The sequence below is a fragment of the Calliphora vicina genome, chromosome 3 (assembly GCF_958450345.1).
Source record: "Calliphora vicina chromosome 3, idCalVici1.1, whole genome shotgun sequence".
NCBI classification, from domain to species: Eukaryota; Metazoa; Arthropoda; class Insecta; order Diptera; family Calliphoridae; genus Calliphora; species Calliphora vicina.
This window is the reverse complement of record NC_088782.1, coordinates 37,655,400-37,676,346: the sequence shown is the minus strand read 5'-3', so window position 1 is coordinate 37,676,346 and position 20,947 is coordinate 37,655,400. Positions and strand designations below refer to the sequence as shown.

The following is a 20,947-nucleotide window of genomic DNA, read 5'->3' as shown; positions in this document are numbered from 1 at the left end:
AAAGTAAATTTTATAATTTATCACTTAAATGTTATTAAAAATCGTTATTTACCCCAAAAATTTCATAGAAAATTAAAAAAAAATCATAAATATTTTCACTTAAATCAGGTTTCTTTAACCAATTTTTTTTCGTATTTGATACAAAAAGCACACTTTTGATATATTTTCGTTTCAATCAAAAATTATTTTTTTTTGATTCATTTAAAAAAAACACTATTAAATACAACAACTTGTTTTAAAATTATTATTGTTGTTGTTGGTGGTTGGTTGGTTTGCTACAGTTGAAATGGCTGGATGTTGTTATTATTGTTGTTCAGCTCACTTTATATGTAGAAGATTTTTGTTTTTGTTGTTTTTTTGTTTAAATAACAAATTCATTCATAAAAACGTGAAAAAAACACAAAAATTTCATTCATTAAACACAACATCCAAAAACAACAAATACTGATATTTATTGTTTTTTTATTTATATTTTTCTTTTTTTTTTTGTTTTTCTTATTTTATATATTATTTTTGCAGTTGTTGTTTGTCTCTACTAATACAGCCAGAGCCAACCGTTTAAGAGGCAGCAGAGAGTTATTATTTAGTTAGTTACACACAGCAACAAGAGACGGGGCAAATAAACAAGTTGTAAATAAATTTATTAACTTTGGCGTTTTTTTTTTGTTTTGTTTATTTCGATTTTATTTTTTTTTATATTTATTTTCTTGTTTGCGGCCAGGAATGTGTAATTTTCATTAAATATCTAATAAATATTTACATTTACGTTTTTATTTTTTTTTTTTTGTTGTTTAAAAAATTTTACACTGGAAAACAACAGACTCAATCGTTAGAGTAGGAAAAACACGTCTAGATGCGTTAATAGAACACGTTTTCGGTTTTGACGTTGTTGCCGTTGTTGTTTTTATTACCACGTTTTGGTATTTTACTACCAACTCATATGACGTTACTTTTAAAACTGATCGCATCAACAAAAATGTATTGAGATTTTTACAGAATATTTTTTATTTTGTGTTAAACTCACACACATCCATACTTACACACACTCAGAGATATAAACCTACTACATAGGCTCATAGATACTCAATTTGAAAAATACCAACAACAACAACAATTTAATTTACTCTTTACGGTTTGTGCAAGTGCGTTTGTATGGGTGTGTGTGTGTGTAGTATCTGTGTTTGTTCCCTGGCTGATTGAAAGAAAAACAAAAAAACTTGAATGAAAACCAATACTTTTTTAAAACTCTAATTGCTTTGGTATTGGTATTTATCTTAAAAAGTTCTCTTTTGTATTAATATCTCTTTTTCCATATTCATACTCTCTTAGCTTAGTTTGAGTTCTCTTTTAGTTTGTAGTAATGGTATTAGTCAGTTTACACACAGATACATCGTTTTTGAAAATGTTTGTTTAAGTTTGAAGTTGCATTTTTCTAGAAGCTATGTATCTTCATTTAGTATCTGTGTGGATATGTTTGTGCGTTTGTGTGTGTGTGTTTAAAAATTTGCTGCTACTTATGAATGAAGTATTTTTGAAGTTCACAGCATCTTTTTTTGCGCTGCTGCTGTTGGTTGCAGTCGTTACGGTGTGCAAGTGTTTTTCCTTCGTTGACTCGCTTCAAAATTGTTGTTGCTGTTGTGATTGCTGGCTGTGTATGAGATCTTTAAGGTGTTTGTTTTAATTAAGCAGTGTTGCCATTTTAACTGAAGATGATTTCATCTGGGGAAATGCCTCGAAATCCTCTTAGAATTAATATTTAGGTTATATGGAACATTATATGGAAATTAATGAGATCTTTCAGAGACTCCCAGATACATTGTGATACCCCTAGATTTGTCAAACCGGGTTTCGAATTATTCGAAAAACCGGTTTTTTCCAATTTTCCGTTTTTTTTAAACCGGTTTTTACAAAAGGACGGGTTTCGAGTTAATCGACAAACCGGTTTTTTTGTCTCGAATTATTCGACAAAATCGAATATTATTTAAAATTTATTTTAAGATTTTATTCGGCTGTGCCGAATCTTATATCACCGAATTATACTTAAAAATATTATTTTTTTTAAATATTTTTATTTAAACAAAATTTATTTGTTTTAAATTGTTTTTTTTTCAAATTGTTTATTAATTTGTTTTAAAAAAGTTTTTTTAATTTTTTTTTAATTTAAAAAAAAAAATTTTCGGGAAAAATAATGTATGACAAAAAAAATGTTTCATGAAAAAAAAATAAAAAACATATTTTTCCCGAATTTTACCCATTGTAGCTCCATCTTAGTATAGCCTTATATACATCGTTGCAATGGACTTTGAAATATCTATCATTAGATATCCATATTGTCTATATTAATAACTTATTAATCCAGATATAGATCAAAAATCGAGGTTGTCCCAGTTTTTTCCTTATATCTCAGCCATTTGTGGGCCGATTTTGTCGATTTGCCACACTTGGCGAAGGGTAAAAAATAATTTAATATACCTCAATTCTTAAATTGACAAAAAGGCTAAAAACCGGTTATTCGAACCGGTTTTTGATAGAAAAAACCGAAAACCGGTTTTTTCTATCAAAATTACGCTTCTTCGAATTATTCCAAAACCGGTTTTTAGAATATGTCGAATATTTAACATTTTTAGATACCCCACACTTAATGAAACATACGACAGTCATACTATTATACTCACATTTCTAATTAGATTCGTCAGCGACCCATTAAAGACATTGATCGAAGAAAGTTCTAAAGAATTGTTCGATTCGGAATAAACTTCCCTTTTTGTTGAGATGATTAAATAACCAAATTTGTTGCTAATCATATAAGTTTGTTATACCCATAGATATTTTTTCGATTTTTGAGTTGTCACTCAACTACAATCGGTCATTAAGAATAAATTTAACTCAAATTTAAAATTCCTAAAGGAATTATTGAGATGCCTACACAGAAAGAATTAAATTCAATCAAGAAATTTGCTCAATCAGACAGAATTTTGTTTGAATTAGGACCTATCACAAAATTTGTAAATTCAAACAAGAAATTTTGCAAAAATTTAATTGAAAAAAAAATTGAAATTAACTAAAAAAAATTGTTTGAATTTACAACAAATTTCAAACAAAAAGTTCTTTAAAACTGTAATAGTTTTGTCAGGTCCAAAAAAATATTTTTAATCAAAATTGGTTAGAAACAATAAAAAAATGTAAAAATAAAAAAGACAACAAAAATAGGAAAATAAAGAAGAAAAAAAACACAAAAAAGAAAATAAAGAAAGAAAAAGCAATAAAAATCTAAAAACATTAAACAATGGTTTAATGTTTTTAGATTTTTATCATACATTAACATATTTTTGCAAAGCCTTAGACAAAAACAAAACTACTTATTAAAATTTGTTTTTTTTTAACCAAATGAGAATTATATCAACTCATGATAAAAACACACTTGCAAACGAAATTACCGAATGTGAGTAAGATGCGCATGATAAATGCTTGTTTTCTTATTTTATACCAAGTGTCGTATTAAAATAAAAATCAAACAGAAACATTAATAAAATCTATACAAATATTTGTAGAAAACAAAATTAGACAAGCGATTGTTTGGCAATATTTAAGCAATAATACTTTCTGTGTATCATTAAAACTTCTAAGGATATGCATATTTACAGAAAATAGTAACAATAATAGTTGTTTAAATTTGATTACTTATCTACAATCTGATTTGAAAAATTTCGCCGCATGTTTTCCAGATCTAACACTTAAGTTTTTTAATAAAATAATAGAATTAATTAATTTTATACCGATAAAAACTAAAAAATTCAATTAACTGGACAACCCAATATAGTCATTTTATACTTCTTTTAAAACACTGGTTAAAAGTCTATGAAGACTACTTATTCGAAAAAACCCTACTGACTCATTTAGAAGCCCATAAAGTAACGTAACGCAATATTTAATTTGTTATAATTCTGTTACATTAAATTTTCTAATAATTTAAATTTTGAATTTTGGACAAAAAAGGTGTTAAAATTTTGTACAGTGCTGTAGTGTCCTTATGCTTCTAGAGAAGTTCCAAAAATCAATGGCACAAGCTGAAGTAATGAAGAAAGTGGTCGGCTTTCACATGATATGTTATATATTTTTAGTAATGTTAAGGTAAAAGGTAAGTATGTAATTGATAAGCATTTACATACATACGAAAACGGTATTACGGTAAGTATAGCACTGAGTTTATATCAAAAGCTCAATTAATTCTGGCATTACAGCTTTTCACATAGAGATAACGCTTAAGATTTTATAAGCGTTTGGATTTGTTGATCGATTGCTATAAAATGTTGCTCATTGACAGATAAGATTGTCTGGTTTCTCATACCATGCTAATATCATTAATATTTACATCAATGGTATATTTAGAAGGGAAGTTATAAGCAATTGTATTTAAATTGTACATTTTAGAAATAGTAGGCGTGGCAGTGGGCGGTAAATCTAATGTTCATGAAATAGGTAATAATCCAAGCTACCTTATGGAAAAAGTTCCATCTAGATATGTTAGGCCGTTAAGAAGTTATTGCATTAAAACTGGAATATTTATTAGAACTTTACTTCCTACTTCATTCTGTTGGCCTGGTAATCCGAGAAAATTTTTTAATTAATTTTTTTAGCTTTACGACTTTTTTGTTAAGTTGCTTATAACTTCCAAGTTTATAGATTTATGGGCATGAAACTTGAAACAGGATACCAGAAAAATATTAGCTACAATCTGGCATTACAGCTTGTCACATCTGGATAACGCTTAAATTTTATAAGCGTTTTTGTAATAAAGAAGCTATTTTTATAAGGTCAACGTTACCGAAGAAAACAAAAAAGTAATTTATCTGAAAGACCATATTCCCTTCTATCTAATGGAATGAGTTTCGTTCTGCTAAATGCTAACAGCTTTGAATATATAGCGATAAATATGAAATAATTTATACGCTATTTCACAATGGTTTAACGCTTGTTAGGTCTTATATTAAAACTTTTGTAACTCCAGGAATTGTACACCGATTGCTATAAAATTTTACTCATTGACAGATAAGGTTGTCCACTTTATCATGCCATAATAATATCATTAATATTTACATCAATAGTTTAGAAGGGAAGTTATAAGCAATTGCATTCAAATTACATCTTTTTGAAGTAGTGGGCGTGGCAGTGGGTGGTAAATCTAAAATTCATTAAATAGCTCATGTTCTAAGCTAGCTTATTGAAAAAGTTCCATCTAAATATTTTAAGGCGTTAAGAAGTTATTGCATTAAATCTAAAATATTTATTAAAACTTTACTTCCTACTTGATTCTGTTGGCCTGGTAATCCGAGAAAATTTGTGAAATTTTTTAGATATTTTTTTTGGCTTTATGACTTTTTTGTTAAGTTGCTTATAACTTCCAAGTTTATAGATTTATGGTCATGAAACTTCATACAGGATACATGGAAAATATTAGCTATAATCTGGCATTACAGCTTTTCACATCTGGATAACGCTTAAAATTTTATAAGCGTTTTTGTAATAAAGAAGCTATTTTTATAAGGTCAAAGTTACCGAAGAAAACAAAAACGTAGTTTATCTGAAAGCCCATGTTCTATTCTATCTAATGGAATGAGTTTCGTTCTGCTAAATGAAACAGCATTGAATATATAGCGATACATATGAAATAATTTATAAGCTATTTCTCAATGTTTTAACGCTTACCACCTCTTACTTTAAAACCTTCTAACTCCTGGAATTATTGACGGATTTCTATAAAATTTTACTCACTGACAGATGAGGTTGTCTGCTTTCTCATGCCATGCTAATATCATTAATATTTACATCAGTACTATAGAAGGGAAGTTATAAGCAATTGTTTTCAAATCATATATTTTTGAAGTAGTGGGCGTGGCAGTGGGCGGTGAAGCCAAAGTTCTTTAAATAGCTCGTGCTCTAAGCTAGCTTATGGAAAAAGTTCCATCTTGATATTTTAAGGCGTTAAGAAGTTATTGCATTAAAACTAATATATATATTAAAACTTTACTTGCTACTTGATTCTGTTGACCTGGTAATCAGAGAAATTTTTTGAATTTTTTTCTAGCTTTTTTTTGGCATTACGACTTTTTTGTTAACTTCCGAGTTTATAGATTTATCGGCATAAAACTTATATAGGATTTATGGAAAAATATTAGCTATAATCTGCTCATTGACAGATAAGATTGTCTGGTTTCTCATACCATGCTAATATCATTAATATTTACATCAATGGTATATTTAGAAGGGAAGTTATAAGCAATTGTATTTAAATTGTACATTTTAGAAATAGTAGGCGTGGCAGTGGGCGGTAAATCTAATGTTCATGAAATAGGTAATAATCCAAGCTACCTTATGGAAAAAGTTCCATCTAGATATGTTAGGCCGTTAAGAAGTTATTGCATTAAAACTGGAATATTTATTAGAACTTTACTTCCTACTTCATTCTGTTGGCCTGGTAATCCGAGAAAATTTTTTAATTAATTTTTTTAGCTTTACGACTTTTTTGTTAAGTTGCTTATAACTTCCAAGTTTATAGATTTATGGGCATGAAACTTGAAACAGGATACCAGAAAAATATTAGCTACAATCTGGCATTACAGCTTGTCACATCTGGATAACGCTTAAATTTTATAAGCGTTTTTGTAATAAAGAAGCTATTTTTATAAGGTCAACGTTACCGAAGAAAACAAAAAAGTAATTTATCTGAAAGACCATATTCCCTTCTATCTAATGGAATGAGTTTCGTTCTGCTAAATGCTAACAGCTTTGAATATATAGCGATAAATATGAAATAATTTATACGCTATTTCACAATGGTTTAACGCTTGTTAGGTCTTATATTAAAACTTTTGTAACTCCAGGAATTGTACACCGATTGCTATAAAATTTTACTCATTGACAGATAAGGTTGTCCACTTTATCATGCCATAATAATATCATTAATATTTACATCAATAGTTTAGAAGGGAAGTTATAAGCAATTGCATTCAAATTACATCTTTTTGAAGTAGTGGGCGTGGCAGTGGGTGGTAAATCTAAAATTCATTAAATAGCTCATGTTCTAAGCTAGCTTATTGAAAAAGTTCCATCTAAATATTTTAAGGCGTTAAGAAGTTATTGCATTAAATCTAAAATATTTATTAAAACTTTACTTCCTACTTGATTCTGTTGGCCTGGTAATCCGAGAAAATTTGTGAAATTTTTTAGATATTTTTTTTGGCTTTATGACTTTTTTGTTAAGTTGCTTATAACTTCCAAGTTTATAGATTTATGGTCATGAAACTTCATACAGGATACATGGAAAATATTAGCTATAATCTGGCATTACAGCTTTTCACATCTGGATAACGCTTAAAATTTTATAAGCGTTTTTGTAATAAAGAAGCTATTTTTATAAGGTCAAAGTTACCGAAGAAAACAAAAACGTAGTTTATCTGAAAGCCCATGTTCTATTCTATCTAATGGAATGAGTTTCGTTCTGCTAAATGAAACAGCATTGAATATATAGCGATACATATGAAATAATTTATAAGCTATTTCTCAATGTTTTAACGCTTACCACCTCTTACTTTAAAACCTTCTAACTCCTGGAATTATTGACGGATTTCTATAAAATTTTACTCACTGACAGATGAGGTTGTCTGCTTTCTCATGCCATGCTAATATCATTAATATTTACATCAGTACTATAGAAGGGAAGTTATAAGCAATTGTTTTCAAATCATATATTTTTGAAGTAGTGGGCGTGGCAGTGGGCGGTGAAGCCAAAGTTCTTTAAATAGCTCGTGCTCTAAGCTAGCTTATGGAAAAAGTTCCATCTTGATATTTTAAGGCGTTAAGAAGTTATTGCATTAAAACTAATATATATATTAAAACTTTACTTGCTACTTGATTCTGTTGACCTGGTAATCAGAGAAATTTTTTGAATTTTTTTCTAGCTTTTTTTTGGCATTACGACTTTTTTGTTAACTTCCGAGTTTATAGATTTATCGGCATAAAACTTATATAGGATTTATGGAAAAATATTAGCTATAATCTGACGTTACAGCTTTTCTCATATACATAACGCTTACAATGTTATAAGCATTTTTACAATAAAGGAGCTATTTTGATACAGTCTACGTGAACGAAGGAAACAAAAATGTAGTTTATCTGAAAGCCCATGTTCCATTCTATATAATGGAATGAGTTTCGTTTGGCTAAGTGAAACAGCTTTGAATATATAGCGATAAATATTAAATAATTTCTAAGCTATTTCTCAATGGTTTAACGCTTGTTAAGTCTTACTTTAAAACCTTTGTAACTCCTGGAATTGTTTATCGATTGTTATAAAATTTTGCTCATTATGTCGTCTGCTTTCTTATGCCATGTTAATATTATTAATATTTACATCAATAGTATAGAAGGGAAGTTATAAGCAATTGTTGTTAAATCATATATTTTTGAGGTAGTGGGCGTGGCTGTGGGCGGTAAATCTAAAATTCATTAAATAGCTCATGTTCTAAGCTAGCTTATGGAAAAAGTTCCATCTAGATATTTTAAGACGTTAAGAAGTTATTGCATTAAAACTAAAATAATTATTAGAACTTTACTTCCTACTTGATTCTGTTGGCCTGGTAATCCGAGAAAATTTTTGAATTTGTTTTTTCGCTTTTTTTGGTTTTATGACTTTTTTGTTAAGTTGCTTATAACTTCCGAGTTTATAGATTTATGGGCACGAAACTTGAAACAGGATACAAGGCAAATATTACCTATAATCTGACATTACAGTTTTTCGCATCTGGATAACGCTTACAATTTTATAAGCGTTTTTGTAATAAAGAAGCTATTTATATTGATTTGGGGCCACTGTGGAAAGCAAAAAAGGAGTCAATCAGATAGCCAGTTTTGCATTCTGTCTTATGGCAAAGGTTTCGTTCATCTAAATTTATTAGCTTAGGATTTCGAACAATTAATGTGAAATAGTTTCTAAACTATTTTTTTAATGGTTAAACGCTTGCGATCACTTACATTTAACCTTGTAACTCCTTAGTTCTTTAACCGATTGCTATGAAATTTAGGGCATTGACAGAGGAAATCACGAGCTTTCTCATGGCATGATAATTTTTTATATCACAAGTACAGAAATGATGTTATAAATAATTGTATTTAAGGTTGTATTTTTAAAGTAGTGGGCGTGGCAATGGGCGGTAAATCTAAAGTTCATTAAATAGCTCATGTTCTAAGCTAGCTTATGGAAAAAGTTCCATCTAGATATTTTAAGACGTTAAGAAGTTATTGCATTGAAACTAAAATAATTATTAGAACTTTACTTCCTACTTGATTCTGTTGGCCTGGTAATATGAGAAAATTTTTGAATTTGTTTTTTCGCTTTTTTTGGCTTTATGACTTTTTTGTTAAGTTGCTTATAACTTCCAAGTTTATAGATTTATGGTCATGAAACTTCATACGGGATACATAGAAAATATTAGCTATAATCTGGATAACGCTTAAAATTTTATAAGCGTTTTTGTAATAAAGAAGCTATTTTTATAAGGTCAAAGTTACCGAAGAAAACAAAAACGTAGTTTATCTGAAAGCCCATGTTCTATTCTATCTAATGGAATGAGTTTCGTTCTGCTAAATGAAACAGCATTGAATATATAGCGATAAATATGAAATAATTTATAAGCTATTTCTCAATGGTTTAACGCTTGCCAACTCTTACATTAAAACCTTTGTAACTTCTGGATTTGTTGACCGATTGCTATAAAATTTTGCTCATTGACAGATGAGATTGTCTGCTTTCTCATACCATGCTAATATCATTAATATTTACATCAAAAGTATAGAAGGGAAGTTATAACCAATTGTATTTAAATAATATATTTTTGAAGTAGTGGGCGTGGCAGTGGGCGGTAAATCTATAGCCTATTAAATAGCTCATGTTCTAAGCTACCTTATGGAAAAATTTCCATCTAGATATTTTAAAGCGTTAAGAAGTTATTGCATTAAAACTAAAAATATTTATTGAACATTTGCTTTCTGCTGGGTTCTGATAGCCTGGTGTTTCTCAAAAAAATGGGAAACATTTTTGTTGAATTTTTTTAGTTTTCATGACTTTTTTGTTAAGTTGCTTATAACTTCCGATTTTATAGATTTGTGGGCATGAAACTTGAAACAGGATACAAGACAAATATTAGCTATAATCTGGCATTACAGCTTTTCACATCACGATAACGCTTACAATTTTATAAGCGTTTTTGTAATAAAGAAGCTATTTATATAGATTTGGCGCCACTGTGGAAAGCAAAAAAGGTGTTAATCAGATAGCCCGTTTTTCATTCTGTATTATAGCAAAGGTTTCGTTCAGCTAAATTTATTAGCTTAGGATTACGAACAATTAATGTGAAATAGTGTCTAAGCTATTTTTTTAATGGTTAAGCGCTTGCGATCCCTTACATTTAAACCTTGTAACTCCTGAGTTCTTTAACCGATTGCTATGAAATTTGGGTCATTAACAGAGGAAATTACGAGCTTTGTCATGGCATGATAATTTTTTATATCAGAAGTACAGAAATTATGTTATAAAGAATTGTTTTTAAGTTTGTATTTTTAAAGTAGTGGGCGTGGCAATGGGCGGTAAATCTAAAGTTCATTAAATAGCTCATATTCTAAGCTAGCTTATGGAAAAAGTTCCATCTAGATATATTAGGCCGTTAAGGTGTTATTGCATTAAAACTAAAAATATTTATTGAACATTTGCTTTCTGCTGGATTCTGATAGCCTGGTATTTCACAAAAAAATGTGAAAAATTTTGTTGAATTTTTATTTTTGGTTTTTATGATTGACTTTTTTGGTTAATTGCTTATAACTTCTAAGTTTATAGAATTACGGACTTGAAACTTGATACAGGATACATAGAAAAATATTAGCTATAATCCGGCATTACAGCTTTTCACATCTAGATAACGCTTACAATTTTATAAGCGTTTATGCAATAAAGGAGCTATTTTTATACAGTCAGCTCGGCCTAAGAAGAGAAGAGAGTAGTTTATCTGAAAGCCCATGTTCCATTCTATCTAATGGAATGAGTTTCGTTCTGCTAAGTGAAACAGCTTGGAATATATAGCGCTACATATGAAATAATTTATAAACAAATAATATTAAATGTGTTCTGGGCCAGGTAATTCGAATTTATTTCATATTTATAATGACAAAAAATTTAAATATATTTATTGCAAATAGACACTATATTAAATGTTAAAAATCGTGTAAAGCATCCTTCCTTCCTTTTCATTTCCAACTGCAGTAACTGAGGGCTGAAGTCATGGCGATTTCAATGATCTGAAAGTATATGAGAAAAATATGTATTGATTAGTTAGCTTTAGTATTAGAATTTAAATGTTTACATAAAACAAATCATTAACTTTGCACACTATCTGAGTCTTTAAACTTACAACTACATATTATGTATTTATGGAACACCCTACACTGCAATGACCTTCTTAAGTACGATCATCATACGCTGCCTACCTTGAGATACCAACAACACAAATTAAAGAAAAATTCCAATTAATTCATATTTTATGTTTATCTTTTTTTGTTTTTGTATTTTTTCCACCAACAAAACTTAACTTAAACATGCAAATGCAAACAAACAAACAAAATTCTCTATTTAAATATTCAAAATGAGTACGTCAACATAAATAAGAAAGAAATGTATGAAAAGAAAAATAAGAGAAAAACAATAAAAGGAGAACCAGAAACAGAAACAAGATGACGACGCTGACTGACTGACGATGGTCACAAAACGTTTTATTTTTCAAAAAATATAAAAAAAAAAAATTTTGGCGTGTGCTTAAAGCGCGTGCGCACCAACTTACACACATTCACACAATCGGTCAGATACGAGTGAATGTATGTTTGTTGATCCATTGAAGCCATCAACAACATCATCGTCGTCGTCAACAACATCATCTCCATACAACAGCCAGTACGTACTTTTTGTACATAAAGATAAAAATACAAAAAAAAAAATGAAATAAATTAAAGAACGAGAAAAAGCGCGCGCTCGCGCCTTATAAGTACGCTTTTTCAGAATTATTCACAAATCTACACAGATCAGCGAAACCGAATAAAAATTGTAAATTGTACAATTTTTAATAGTGTTTTTGGTACTTTTGTCCGCTTAGTTTACTTTATCGAGCTAAATTGTTCCAACAGCAAATTTAAATATCAATATATTTTATATTACACGAAAAACATGTTGGTACCGAGATTCCTTTAGTGATTTGAATAAGGTGTGCATTGATAATACCAATAATGTATATTTAGGATCATCTACCTTCAATTTTGAATATTGACTGTCATAAGTAAATTCGTGTGCCCGTTTCGTAATTTTGTATGTACATTTCTATAACTAAATTGATTTAACATGTCATCATCGCGAAAAAGTTGTCACAATAACCGAAATATAACTTAGTGAGAAATTCGTATTTCAATTACTTTAAGATAGAGATTAAGTCTCTAAATAAGCCGTGGACTCCAAACATTGTGCGTAAAGTGTGTAATGAACATTTAAGAAAGTGGGAAAGCGGTAAAGTTTGGTGTACCTATGATTTGGACAGAACGGAAAAACCACATTGATAATCGCAGAGTAAAACAGGAGCATTGGATCAAGAAAGACAGACCTGTGAGAGAAAACATGACAGTTGGAAAATAAAATGTTAAAAGTCCGCCTTTGCTTTCCAGAGATAAGATCATTTTGCCTCTATTACACATTAAATTGCAACTTATGAAGCAGTATGTGAAGCTAATGCCTAAAACTGCTCTCCTTCCAAGAAAGTTTCCAGGATTGAGTACAGAAAAACTAAAAACTGGAATTGTTGATGGCACACAAAAATACTTTGAATGAAAGACAATGATTTAATACATTCAATGAATGATTTAGAATTTCTTAGGAGAGATGGTTTGTGCGGTTCGGAAGTGGTGATTTGGCACGTAAGATAAAGATCGCCCAGGCCACCCAAAAGAATTTGAAGTCCAGGAATTGTAGACATTATTCCATAAAAATTGTAATAAAACTCAAGAAGAGCTTGTAAAATCATTGGGAGCTACTCAAGCAGCAATTTCAAAACGGTTGGGAGCAAAAGCAGGGAAATTGAATTCATCCAAAAGCGAATTGAAGCCGAGAGACCTTGAAAGACGATTTTGCATGTACGAAATGATGCTTAAACGCTATAAAAGAAAATCATCATTTGCACCGAATCATTACTTGCGATGTAAACTGGATCCATTACCCTAATCCGAAGCGAAAGAGATCGTATGTGAAGCCTTGCCAACAAGCCGAATCGAAACCAAAGCCAAATATATAAGCGCTAAGGTTATTCTCTGTATTTGGTGGTAGAAAAAGGGTCATATATATTATGAGCAGCTGAAATCTGACCAGAACATCACAGGGAACAATGATTCGCTTGATGCGAGTATTTACCGGAATATGCGGCCAGACATTTATTTAAGATGACCGAATTTAAACTAAATGACCATACACTTTGTGAGCGGGTACCAAGTATTTCATTAAATACCGCTTATATCCACTAAAAAAAACAAGTAAGAGAGCTATATTCGGCTGTGCCGAATCATATATACCCTTCACCAAATTATACTTCAAAATAAAAATTTTAAATATTTTTAGGTAAACAAAAATTTGTTTCCAATATTTTTTTTTCATTTTTTGGAAAAAAAAAATGTTTCGAATTGTTTTTTAAATTAAAAAAAAAATTTTAAATTTTAATTTTTTTTTAAATTTTTTTGATGAGAAAAAAATTCGGGTTAAAAAATATTTTTTCCGATTTTGGCCCATTGTATATGCAACTTACTATGGTCTTATATTCGTCGTAGCAAAGGTCTTTGATATATCTATCATTAGATATCCATATTGTCTATATTAATGACTTAGTAATCCAGATATAAATCAAAAATCGAGGTTATCCCGATTTTTTCCTTATATCTCAGTCATTTATGGAACGTTTTTGACGATTTTAAATAACAACAGAGACGGAAGAATTCCGGAGATATTGATGTATGAATCGTGTATGTAAGTTATTTGGGGGCTTCGGGAAGTTGATTTCAAAAGACAGACGGACTGGTCGTTTTACGTAACACATGAAATCACTTCCGATGATATTAAATTCGGATTCGTCGATAAATAGGACCGTCGTCCATTTGTTTTCTGACCAATTTAAATGCTCCTTAGCAAACTTTAAACGTTTCTTTTGATTACATTTTGATATAAGCGGTTTTTTGCGCGTATGAAAAACGTCGGTGAAGCATGCAGGATGCAACGAAATGGTATGGGGGTTGTTTTTTAGCTGCTAGAGTTGGTCCATTGCTCAAAAATAATGAAACAATGGATGCATTTATCTATAGAGACATCTTGGAAAGAGTAATGCTTCCAAATGCTGAGGATAATATGCCTCTTCGATGAGCTATCCAGCATGATATCGACCCCAAGCACTCTTCACATGTTGTTAAATCGTGGTTAGCACAAGAAAGAGTTTCGGTAATGGAATGGCCACCACAATTACCAGATCTAAACCCGATTGAGAACCTTTAGGAAATCGTTAATCAAAGAATCGATGCCGAAAATTGCACTAATTCAGATATTATATTTCAAGGATTGGTAGATGCTTGGAACGCTATTCCTGTTAATTTTATTGCCAAATTGATAGCTTAACTGCCTTGCCGATGTAAGGCCGTCATTAAAAATATAGGATTTGCCACGAAATATTAAGTTTTATAGACATAAATGTTTTCGAAGCAATTTGTTGCAATATCAACCCATACGTAGTTTTTTTCAATTTTTTTCTTTACAATGCAAACAATTCTGAATTAAAGTTTATATTCTCATTTTTAAAGCATTAATAAAAAAATATTACAAGCACATGAATATTTTGTTTTACTTTAAAACTAGTTTAAACAACTTTTGTAAAATTCTGTTGCTAGTTGCATATGTTTTGACCACCACTGTATATGGATTACTTTGTTATTCGCTCTAATTTAAATGTATTAAAAATAATCACTGGAAAGAATTTTAGAATTATTATTCATGCCTTGCTTTAAAAATATTACAATTGTCGTTGGATATTACAATTGTCGTTGCTGGAATAAAACCATTAAACGAAAAGAGTTATTATAGGTGAAAAATGATTTAATGGTACTTTTTGATTTTAATTATAATTGTACAAATATTTTCATCCCTGACACAGATACTTTCATGACTACAAACATATTTGCATTTATAAAAACAACAACTCAACAAAATCTACATACAACAAAGTTTGAATCTTAAAAAAAAAAACTTAAAAAAGGAAAAAAGTTCTTCACAAATTTAAAGATAAAAAATAAAAATTTTACTAAAAGGAAAAAATAACAGGTAAAATAAACGTCATCATTATCGACATTAAGCAACATCATCATTATCTTCATTAAAAAATTTAATGAAATCTGAAGAATTCTTCTTTGCGTTCATGTTAATTTCGCAAATGTGAATTCAGGGATAAAAATCGATTTTACATGGAATACTGTAAAATTATTATAGATTAGCTTCATTTATTTTTCTTTTTTATTTATTATAAACCAATAATTAAACTAAAAAGTACAAAGATTTTAATTTTGTTGGTACCATTTATTAATTTAATTTTGCATTGATATTTAATCTCATTGAAAATATCAATTATGGTGCAACACATAAGCAATCCAACCCAACATTGATAAATTTTCATTCAATGATGTTTGTTGTTGCTTAAAGTTGTTCGTTCTTCTTCACATGTTTGGATTTATCTTTTAACCAAACAAGTCAATAGAGTCAGATAGTCAGTCAAGACAACAAATAACAAAGAAAAAAAATATAGAGAGAACAAGAGAAAATTGCCACAAGCAGCAACAGGAATTAGTTTCCGGTCTAAACGATGTATAAAAATAAATAACCAATAATAGCAGCAACAACAACACCAGCAAACTGTTCTGTCTCCTAAGTAAATGTTGACAAGTAAAATGTATGAAATGAAACGTTACAACACCAACCAACATCAAGCCAATAACAAACAGCAAGAACAACTAAGTACACAAACAACAGTAATAAAATACGAAACACGATAGAAAACGATTATATGCATAAGATGGTATGGAATGGTCAATAATAACAACAACAAAAACTACATCAATTTAAAATACAATAACAACACACATCATCATAATTATCATTGACATCACAGCACAGTGAGGCCGATTGCGAAATGAAATAAATATTCAATATAATGCTGTAGAATTTTTCGAAAATTTAATTGTATTTAATGGCAATAAAGTGGTTAAATTTATTAATAACTAATTACAAAATGTTAATGATTAAGGGATTTATATAAGTTTACAATAAATAGAATTATTTCTAAAAAATATTTTTTATACCTCATTTTTAGGGTATTCATTCGACCAATGATCGTTCGATTAATCGAATAATTTCCTACGAATAATTATTCGAACAATTTAAAAATGGCAATTTTCGAATAACAAATAATTCGAACAATTTTATGTAGAATAATCGAATAAAACGAATAAATGTTCATATATATTTAAATTTATAAAATTTCTTAAAATTTTTCATAATTTCAAATTTAAATAAGTAATAATTGTATTGTTTCTGAAATTCGACAAATAACTAAAGATAAAGGCAGTTTTTCGATCACTGTAGATGAGTGTTCCAATAGCTCCTTCTATAAATATGTAAATATTACTGCACGAAGTTACAATTCTAAAAACAAATCTTTCAAAATTTTTAACTTAGGACTTGAACCAATGAAAATAAAAGGTACGCAATAAAATATTTGTTATTTAGCTTGCGAAATATTAGAAGAATCGCAATTAATAATCAAAATTTTAACTTAGATTAAAGTGGAGTTGAATGTGATGGAGAATGTGATTTTGAAACGGTCGTCGAAAGTGATATTGAGGATGACATTTATAATGATTACATTGAAATGATCTTAAAATATATGTATATAAGTGATGTTATTAATCGCGTAAGTTAGTGTTGCCAAATATTTAATAAATCGAATGATAAACACAAATATTGCAAACTAACGTTTTGTTGCAAAAACATCTTTGTCTAACATGGTAATAAACTTTTTGCGTATTTGTAAATGCGCCAATCATGCACTACCTGACTTTAAATTAGCCACTTTGGACAGATTCCCTTTATTGTGTAAAAAGACCACTTTATTAAGCAAATATTCGGCAATGTTGATAGAGCTTGAGGGCTTGTTATAAATAATTTAGAAATAGTGAATAATTAATTTACTAAAGAATTAGTTACTCAATTTAAAACCCAAATTAATGAATATTGTATTTGAATTCAGGACCAACTAGCTCAAATTGTTTAAAGCATAGCTCCAAAACGGAAAATAAAGGGTTTGCTAGTCAATTGTTTTATAGATTGTTCGGGATTTAATCTGATCAGAATATTTCTGTTTAAAATTTAATGATGGACTTTGTTTTCGAATGTTTTTTAACATTATCAATACTTGAATTGTTAACTGTAACGTTATTTTTTGTTTTTATTTAACAATAAAATATTAAAAAACCGACATCAAAACTTCATTCTTTACTTTTTTTAAAAAAATTTAAATTATTCGAATAATTCGATTAATTTTAAACATGTGATCGAATTATTCGAACAAGTTAAAATCTCTTATTCGAATTCGAATACCCTACTTATTTTACTCCACTGTTTAATTCAAGATAAAAAAAAACACATCTAGTTAAAGGTAACATTTAACAAAAACAAAAACAGAAGATACTTTAGACAATCAATAAACAAAATCTTTGAACGGATATAAAAAGTAACGAACAAAATAAAAAACAAAAAACACTACAAATCAAATAAATACACGAACGGAAGGACAACAAAATGAACAACGACAACAACAAATCAACTCAAAAAGACACTCTTCTTCTTAACTATAAAGCAGACAACATAAAATTGTTGTTTTGTTTGCCCCTTTGCTTTTCCCTCCTTGTCATTGTTGTCAATGTAAATTTACAAAAATCAATTAGTTAAGAAACAAAATAATCAACGACTTAATAAATTATTACACTAGATTAAACATTAAGATTTCAAATATGTATGAATATAAGATCTATGTAGGGAATGGAGTTTGTGGCTTAGTTAGCAAGCAATCAATATGAATGACTCCAAGGTATAGATTAACAATTTATTTAAATTTACATACATATTTTGTATTCTCTTATGGTCATTAAATTATGAATTTAATATAAAACATTATGAGTATGAATGAGTACGAAGTACGAGTATTAATGCAAATAATTTATGGTTTTCTGGTTTTAGGCAAAATGTATGCTGTCATTGGTAGACGTCATGGCAAGATTTTATCTGGTGATTTGACTCAGGGCTCTGGCAACTTTTCCGTCATGGCCATATTGCCAGTAATTGAGTCGTTCAACTTTGCCCAAGAAATACGCAAACAAACATCTGGCCTGGCATGTCCCCAGCTAATGTTCAGTCATTGGGAGGTGAGTTTAGATGGTTTAATTTTGTTTGTCTCTTTAAACAAACATTTTTCATTTTAAGAAATAAGTAGGTACAATTGGTAAGTATATGCAATTATTTTAGTACTTTCTTATGTTGCAGTGCACAACAATTACACGATCGGTTATAAGAAAACCAAAGAACTTTACATATTGACGTAATTTTGAAGGTTGATAATTTATTTTTATATTAATGCAAAAATAATCAAAATTACAAAGGTTTATAAATTTACAAAATTTTTAGAAGCGATTTGTTTTCAGTCGCCATCAAGTTTCTTATGTTTGAAGAGCTAGGTAGCCAATATCTCTCTAAAAACTCTTTTTCATAATTTCCTAAGACAAACTCAAAATGGTTGAAACAGATATTTGAAAATTTAATAGTAAGGATAACGACTGCAACCTAATATTTCTTGGAATTGCAGCATATCTAAATTCTAACAACTTTGACAAAACTAGAGACGATCATGTTATTTGAAGCGGTTTCATATCTAATACAACAAACATTCAATTTCCATTTCCTATTTTCCATTTACATCTTCGATGGTTTGGAGAAAACATGGTTACTTTTGTTTGAGGGCAGTGGTAGCAATAAATTTGGAAATTCACTGTAAAGCCAAATCCAACTGACAAACGTGACACGCAAAGTTTTCCCCAAAATTCCTATGCAGATTTTATAATATTTATGAAGGACGAATTTTACTAAATGATTATCGAAAACGATGGATCAGCTTATTCTTACGTTTTTACCTTTTAGAAACGATGGTTTGTTTCCTTTTTATTGTTGTGAATTACACGTTTATAAATTACATATTTGTACAAGAATACGTTTGATGTTAACTCTAACAGTACATATGATTGACTTACTGCAAGCGCTGCCACTATTTATACATAGCACATATCTTCCTTCCAGCAGCTTCATGAAAGTCCTATTTTAACAATGATCCACTCAAAGCTTTTACTCAATGTTGTATGTTTCACAGCTATGTTAACAATATCCACAGATATGTTAATAATGTCCACACTTATGTTAACTTAGAAATAGAAATGTTGTTGAGTAGAAACAGTTATATTTGAATTCAAATACAATTTCGTAACAATATGTAAGAACGTTCAAACCAATATCACGTGACAATTACGTGATACTATATTTTCCAGGTACAAGCTTATGCATCAAGATGGACCAAATATCCCGTATCTGATAAAGCTCTTTTTAAAATATAGGACACTCTACGGAAAACTTGCTAGCCTTCCTGCTGTCGATATATTCATCGTTTTGGGCGAAAGTAAAGTAGTGACTCATATAGATTTCATGCAGCACTTTTATCAACACTAATGGTGTTGATAATAACTGAAATTTTGGTGTTGATAATAACTCATCTCGATTTATGTCAAGCTTTTTCAAAAATCGAACTCTACCAGTTGTTGTAGATGGAATGTCATCAAACGAGTTCAAAATTAATTTAGTGGTATCCCAAGCCTCTGTTCATTCTCCTACTCTATTCCTCAGTTTTCTAAATGAACTTTTACGTCAAACTTCCAACCGTAACCTATCTATTATTTTGCAAATGATAGCAACATTTATCATCCATATTCATTCAATTATATACCGATTCTGTGGGAGATGAGGTAATAGACTTGAGTTTAATAGTTCAATTCAACGACCGCTCTTTTCGAACTACTTTTTTGTAGAAGAACAAGAAACGAATGCTTATGTGATAGATAATAATATTAATGGGGGATTTCATGTCAAGTGAACCAACTTTTGGAATCGATGTCTTCTATGGTATAGTAATTCAGACATTTTTCAACAAGATCGGTTAAGAACCCACTGGGTTAGAGGGGGTCAAGACAGGTGTTTTTTCTCATCCATGTAACTTATTATCTATTGTTCTTAGCAAAATGTATCCCAAATAGTTTAGATAGCTATTTCTCCAATCTTTCGAAAAAATAACATTTTTTTTTCCAAAATCAAAAAAATGGGAACTTTTTTCTTAAAAGAAAGGTCTTTTCCTTTAATAGCTTTTTTGTCGCTGAGTGGAATATCTATCAAAATAAATGTTTATTTTTTTCCCAAAAGGAATCTTATGTCAATTCCTTTATAATTATTTTGGTCTCTTAGTGGAATGCGAGCATATATATCAAAATAAATGGCGAGTATCAAATTTTGACCCCCTACAACACAGAGAGTTCTTGATTACTATCCAATAATAACCTTGGCGCAAATTGGCAAATTTCATACCGAAGACATCGATTTCAAAAGTTGGTCCACTTGACATGAAATCCCCCAAATATTTAAAAATTTCTTATAAAAAAACTACTAAAGTTTTCTGTCTGTTCAGAACTA

General features: G+C 29.5%; 3 protein-coding genes across 4 annotated transcripts in view; 1 reads left to right on the top strand and 2 right to left on the bottom strand.

The window, feature by feature from the left end:
• Positions 1-1,021, bottom strand: part of aos (argos) — a 60,170-nt gene extending 59,149 nt beyond the window's left edge. Inside the window, exon 1 of one of the 2 annotated variants that reach the window (XM_065504775.1) lies at positions 53-1,021. The gene's annotated coding sequence lies outside the window, so the exon portion shown is untranslated. The remainder of the gene's footprint in view (positions 1-52) is intronic. The other variant, XM_065504776.1, reaches the window with a different exon arrangement.
• Positions 1-20,947, top strand: part of LOC135953297 (elongation factor-like GTPase 1) — a 328,020-nt gene that overhangs the window by 278,796 nt on the left and 28,277 nt on the right. The window contains exon 5 of the mRNA XM_065503116.1: positions 18,404-18,588. Coding sequence (XP_065359188.1) covers positions 18,404-18,588 — 185 coding nt within the window. The remainder of the gene's footprint in view (positions 1-18,403; positions 18,589-20,947) is intronic.
• LOC135953298 (oocyte zinc finger protein XlCOF7.1-like) overlaps positions 11,164-20,947 on the bottom strand; it is a 107,857-nt gene continuing 98,073 nt past the window's right edge. The window contains exon 4 of the mRNA XM_065503117.1: positions 11,164-11,346. The gene's annotated coding sequence lies outside the window, so the exon portion shown is untranslated. The remainder of the gene's footprint in view (positions 11,347-20,947) is intronic.